The 6,538-nt window shown below is 37.3% G+C and overlaps 2 protein-coding genes across 7 annotated transcripts in view; both read left to right on the plus strand.

Moving 5' to 3' along the window:
• LOC107752038 (39S ribosomal protein L44, mitochondrial-like) overlaps window positions 1-1,963 on the plus strand; it is a 6,575-nt gene extending 4,612 nt beyond the window's left edge. For both annotated transcript variants that reach the window (XM_016567892.1, XM_016567899.1), the window contains exons 4-5: window positions 636-814; window positions 1,108-1,963. In XM_016567892.1, coding sequence (XP_016423378.1) covers window positions 636-814; window positions 1,108-1,285 — 357 coding nt within the window. In that variant the 3' untranslated portion in view covers window positions 1,286-1,963. The remainder of the gene's footprint in view (window positions 1-635; window positions 815-1,107) is intronic.
• An 897-nt stretch (window positions 1,964-2,860) lies between these two features.
• LOC107752056 (arf-GAP domain and FG repeat-containing protein 1-like) overlaps window positions 2,861-6,538 on the plus strand; it is a 27,606-nt gene continuing 23,928 nt past the window's right edge. For 3 of the 5 annotated variants that reach the window (XM_016567910.1, XM_016567933.1, XM_016567941.1), the window contains exon 1: window positions 2,862-3,335. In XM_016567910.1, the coding sequence (XP_016423396.1) occupies window positions 3,169-3,335 (167 nt within the window). In that variant the 5' untranslated portion in view covers window positions 2,862-3,168. Of the gene's footprint in view, window positions 3,336-6,538 lie in introns of all 5 variants that reach the window. The other 2 variants (XM_016567918.1, XM_016567926.1) reach the window with 2 other exon arrangements.

Here is a 6,538-nt window from a genome sequence, read left to right on the forward strand (position 1 = left end):
AGCATTATAATTAGAACTTTATAGAACTGAAATCTATAGTAAATTCTGTCTGCTTTCCTTACCCGTGTTTCAGCACGCTGTCATGAAAGTGCATCACGGAGGGAGCTCTCTCACGATATAGCGCGTAACTTAAAGTTCACTGGCATTTGCATCCTTTTGTGCAGATACAAGTTGTAATGTTACATCTATGTTATGTATCTAAGTTATCTGATTAATATCAAAGGATGTCTCATAGAACAGGCTTCAGTTTATTGGCATGAAGTCACTTTTCAGCTTCACCCCAGGCAGCTATTCCTTTTTAGATGCTTCTTTTTTAATAACATTGCTGCATCATAATCATAATCTAACAGTGTTCTAATCATGTGTTCATGTTTTCATAGACAGGTTTTCATGTCATATTTTTATTTATTTCATAACAGTCTTCAGATATTTTCATTATCTCCATTACGGCCATGCCCCGTCCCCGAGTACTCGAGTACTCGTTTTTGAAACCTATCGATGATCGAAATGAGAAATTGCCAAAATGCTCATCCCTATATATTACATTACATTAATATTATATTATAATGGTATGTGTTACAGACCCTAATCTTTGTGCACTTGTTGGTCCATCTGTTGGGTGTGTGGTTTTGCAGGATTTCCTGGTGACTCAACTAATAGGGAAAGATCTGTTTGACATGTGGAAAGTGGTTGATCCCATGGGGCTGCTGGTTAAAGAACTGACCCTTAAAGGTATAGCTCTACCCGAGCCCCGTCTCATCCGGTCTGCTGGAGCCAGTACCGTCCTCCCGCTCTATTTCGTCGGGCTTTACAGGTATGACACAAGGGTTAATAAGCTGCATGAGGTCATTGATAATTTCACTGATAAGTTAGTAACAGAAAATGAACATTAAAAAACAATGTGTAATGTCACACTGCATTGTATCTAAACCCTGATCTATATTCTCCACAGTCTGTAAATAAAGCTCTAGTTGATTAATCTGAAGTGTCATTTCAGGGTCGAGTCAGATTTATTCTGGTCTCTACTCCAGGAAACCAATAATCAATACTCTTCTCAGTTTAGGTTTTTGATTGATTTTTAAAATGCCAAATCTTTTTTTGTGTCAGTGACCGTAAACTGCTGGCTCAGGGTCCAGGCGAGACTGTCCTAGCAGCCGAAGAGGAGGCAGCGCGCGTGGCTCTGAGGAAACTCTACGGCTTCACTGAGAACCGCAGACCGTGGGACTTCACTGCCCCCCGCGAGCAGCTTCAGAAGCCCAGCGCACAGGCTCTCACCAGCGGATAACTGACAGACTCCAGCGGTCGATGTTTTGTACTGTGGCTTGAAGAGCAGATTCCAGTGGGACACTTTTTGAAGAGCCAAAATATGTACATTCATCATCATCTGCTTATGTAGGTTGAAACTCGATTTAATTTGCTGAAATGTGCCCGTTGGGTCACTGGAGTCCAATTTAATATCCCAGAAAGACTGAAAATCTTGATGTACCACATAGCCTACTATGATAATTAAAAACATCATATACATCTACCTTAAGAGCATTCATCTGTTCTGCAGGTGCACGTTCTTTAGATGTACTTTCATCTATTGCTGCATATTGTTGATGTATATAAATGGTAAGCTTCATTGCTTATAAAAGTTCTGAACAAAATGTTCCGTTTGAAGTGTTCAGTCTGGATAGAACTTTTTGTGTCGTCATGGATACTGGTTTTGCACAGTGGTTCTAAGTTGGTCACCATAAAGATGTTTGACTCATCTAATCAGCAGATTCTAAGTTGGCCAGCACGAGTGGTGATTAGAAATGCAGATAACTGCTCTTCTGTTATGTTTGAAGATTTTTTTATCTTACAGTATTCAACCTACCGTTTTTTACATCTTGCTATGTCTATAATCTTAATGAACCCTGATGAGCAAACCACCATGTTCATATGTTTTAAATGCCAGTGAAACTTAATAAAATGAACTTCTTGTAACATAATCCAATCTGTCACTTGGAATTTAACTTAAAAGTCTTCATACAAATTGTTAGCCGAGACAATTGCAAAGAAAAAGCCAGTAACACTTGCGTACTCTAATAATCTTGGTTTTATTTACTGCTTAGAATTTTTTTACGGTGTATATGTGGCGATTCCATATAATCTGAGACCCATATTTTCTGCAAACATACAAAACTTCCACTCCCCTGTCACATAAGGTAATAAGTGTGGGTAGTCAAGACTTCAAGGCATATGCCTTTACAAAACGTGAAAAAATATTCACTGAGGTAAAAGGGGACAACTAGCCCCAGTCTCTCCCACACAGCATTTGGCCAATGCAACACAAAACTGCTTTATTTAATTTAGGCAGCTTCATTTATCACTTCATTATACATATTCATGGCCATCCTAAAAACAAAAGGTGATTAATAAAGTCGATTCATGTCCTCAGCGAGCCAAATCCTCTGAATTAGGTCATTCTTGCAGAGAATTGGAGCCGGTTGTTATTGTGTTGCGTCCATGTGTTCCTCTAGAGGGCGCTGCTGGTTAAGAACATTTAAATGAAGGCGAGAACGTGGGCAGGGCTCAGTTATGGTCACGTGATCCAAGTTGGCGCCTGTGATTGGTTACTCACTTTCCTGTTCCAGAGTTTTCGCTTTAGTGCTAGTGGGTTTATACAATTATTAGCCCTGTTACACAACAATATCAAATTTTTTCTCACTTATAATTACGAATATTGAGCAAAGCTATTTATGAATGTATATTTGTTATATTTCCATATAGATTTACACCGCACAACAAGACTTATGGACAGTTTTAGCATTGAGCCCTTTGGTATTTCTTCCGTTGAGTACTTATTATTAGTAGTTACTCGCCCCCTGTTGGTCGTTATGTTCAAATGAATACAGAGTGGGAGGGCTATTGCACTGGCAGTGAAAGTAGAGTGGGCAGGCTGGCCGTTAAAGAAAGTGTCTGCGCCTCAGGACCCTCCTCTCTTCACTACGGCCGGCGCTTTTCGCCCGTTGTTCGCGAAACGTGAGGCCCTTCTGAAGAACTCCGGTCCGTCCTACCTTCCCGTTTCCCGGTGATACGTTTTAAAGGAAGCCCCTGTCTAATATTTCCCCAGGAACACATATTGGATTTTTATTACATTCTTTTTTTTAATTGACCGACGCTATATTAACGACTCCGGCCATGGCAGCCAGCGCGAAGCGAAAGCAGGAGGAAAAACACCTGAAGATGCTGCGGGAAATGACAAGTTTGGCCCCCAACCGAAAATGCTTCGACTGCGATCAGCGCGGCCCGACCTACGCCAACATGACCGTGGGCTCGTTCGTCTGCACGTCCTGCTCAGGCATCCTGTGAGCCACCCTCCTGTCTGTGCCTCTTTATTTCAGACACTGGCTGTGTCTCAAAACCTAGTGGGCTGCCTAGCTAAACATCGCATTACCTAACGCCCGTGATGCCATAAACATGTCTAGTTAGGCAGCTTTATAGGTTTTGAAACCAATTGTTTCAACCCAGCTGTTAATCCATTAACACAAATGTTATTGTTAGGGGGTTTAAAATGTAAAAAAGGGTGGGCAAATGGGTTGTTGTCTTATTGGGGGTTGGTAATCTGTCAGTAAATTGTATTTAGGGTGGGTGGTTGGGTTGATGCAGTAACATCGTGTGTGTCTTGCTCTCAATCCACTCACTCCAGCAAACTTGAGTAGCTACCTGTAGGCATATCACTGGCCTTTTCATACTCATGTCCTGCATTGTCTTATCTAGCAGTACGGACAGATCCTTGTGGGTCAGATAAACCTCTACACAGCATGTGGAAGAGCTGGATAGTCATACAGACACATGGTGACATGTGGCAAAGGGTGTGTGCACCCCTGCAGTCTTGTCCTGATAGTGGAGGGCTTGACAATCTCTAAATGAAGCTGAATTTATACTTCACTTGTATGGTGTGGATCAGAGGAGTGCTAAGGGATCTGTGAAAACGTTTAGAGAAAATCAGTGTAAAAAATAAATCAATAAAAATTATTTAAATAATACATCTTAAAGTACAGTACTAAATGGAGTTGTTAGGTAGACGTTCTGATACAGTTTTTTTATGTATCTGTTTATCAATCAATCAATCTTGCTATCTGCTTAATATAGTACTGTACTGATGTATTGTTTAAATATTTTTAAATATATTAATTTATTTTATTCATATTATTTGAGTTATTTTTATTCATTTATTTTTATATCTAACCAAATACTTCGAAATAAACAAATTTTAAAAAATAGTTTTTAATAAATTGATTATAATATTTAAATAAATAAAAGTACAGTAATAGTAGAAAAAAATAGAAATGTAAATTTCCCCCCAAAAATGCATATTTATAATTTAAGTTTTTCATAGTATAAATGTTTGTTTGTTTGTTTTTCAATGAAAATAAAAAGCTGGCTTTTCAATTTAAGGATGGAGGGCCTTCATGATCATATTTGTGACCCTGGACCACAAAACCAGTCATAAGGGTCAATTTTTCGAAATTGAGATTTATACATCATCTGAATAAATAAGCTTTCCATTGATGTATGGTTTGTTAGGATAGGACAATATTCGGCTGAGATACAGCTATTTGAAAATCTGGAATCTGAGGGTGCAAAAAAATCAAAATATTGAGAAAATCGCCTTTAAAATTGTCCAAATGAAGTTCTTAGCAATGCATATTACTAATCAAAAATTAAGTTTTAATATATTTACAGTAGGAAATTTACAAAATATCTTCATGGAACATGATCTTTACTTAAAGGGGTCATATGATGCTGCTAAAAAGAACATTATTTTGTGTATTTGGTGTAATGAAACAATGTATTTTTGGCTATTGCTACAAATATACCCGTGCTACTTAAGAGTGGTTTTGTGCTCCAGGGTCACATTTGGGCATATTTGGTCTGTGGCATTTGAAAGATTTAAAACGTTTAGTGTGGATAACATATATGGTCATCCTGATCTTTTTTGATATCAGATGTTGAGTTTCTTGTGTAATTTAGAATTTTACTCGGAAGTCCTTTTCCATGTAATTTATCCTCCCTTGTTAGTTGATAAGCATCGGCACAGGAATGAATGCTGAAACATGCCATTGGTAGAATCTCCATTGAAAGATGCATTTAAAAGTGCCATTGTGAGATAGATTGATAGATAGATAGATAGATTATTTATAAATTTACCTGTTATGATGAAGAGTTTTGGATTTGGAAGTTGGAAGGGGAGTAGGAAATGCTCCTAAAATAATGCTTTTTAAATTCAAATCGCTAGAGTCATCCTGCAAGTATGTGATGTAGAGTTTCTTGAATTTAAGTAAATAAGCAGACCTCGTTCCTTCATTGCATCTGTGAAGCTGACAGCATGCTTCCCTAAATTAATAGGACTCACCTTTTTGGTGCATGGGTCAGTCTGTCTTAGTTGATCAGTGGAGGCTGAGTTATTCTGAGTGATAATCACAATTTATTGCTATTGCAAAACCACCAGTTCTTTATGCTTATTTTAATTTTTATGTAAATTTCAAATTTTTGGATCACATGAGATGGAATTGACCCCCTTTTATTTGGAGCTCAATAAATTTGGATATTTATTGAGTTTTAGAACATCACAGTCAGTCAAAGTATTTAAATACGTTCTTCACTGATTTATAGAATTACTTAATATTATAAAATGCATGAAGTTGCTTTCTCATTTGTTTGTAGAGAACACTGGTACAGTACTGCTGTTGCAGACGGTGGGCTCAATGAGTATGTTTACATGGACAACAATATTCCGATTTTAACACAATTAAGACAATACTCCGATTAAGAATCTACCATGTAAACAGAGATTTTTAATTACCCTAATCTGGCTAAAGTCATACTCAAAGTAAACACAAATCGAATTAAGACACGTGTAGTATTCCTATTTTAGTCGCATTACTGAAGTGCAGTATAGACATGTAAACACCTTAATCACATTATTACCTCTACTATAACATGTAAAACGGGAACATGAAAGGAATATTCTAAAAGCAGCTCATGTAAACAACTTAATCATAATATTGTCTTATTTAGAATAAGGTAAATAATTAGATTACTGATGTCCATGTAAACGTAGTCACTGTCATGTTTGAATGAATGTGTGCATTCCTGCTGTGGAATTCAATCCTAATTTTATGCTTGGTTTGCAATAAGATGAAAACTGGCCCACTTTTTCCCATTTTTGCACATATTCGTCTTGATATCAGAATTTGAAATGGACTGTCTGAATTGAATAGTCCATTTGAAAGCATTTTTCATTCAAACTCCTAATATGCACACATTCATTAGCTGAAAGTCTTGATGAACAGTCTGAATTGGTTGTGTTAGTTATTCATATCTGTGTTTCTGATATTGAATTGTGTCATAGAGTCTGAACTAGTCATGTCTGAAAAATGATTAGGTAGGTTTAGGGCTGGGCGATAATTCAATAACGATAATTATCGCGGTATAATTTTCCTCGATAAAACGATATGAAGAGTTCGATAAATGTTCGATATAATGTTTATTATCAAAAAGCGGA

This window comes from Sinocyclocheilus rhinocerous, unplaced genomic scaffold (assembly GCF_001515625.1).
Source record: "Sinocyclocheilus rhinocerous isolate Xijiao unplaced genomic scaffold, SAMN03320098_v1.1 scaffold1965, whole genome shotgun sequence".
Lineage (NCBI taxonomy): Eukaryota > Metazoa > Chordata > Actinopteri > Cypriniformes > Cyprinidae > Sinocyclocheilus > Sinocyclocheilus rhinocerous.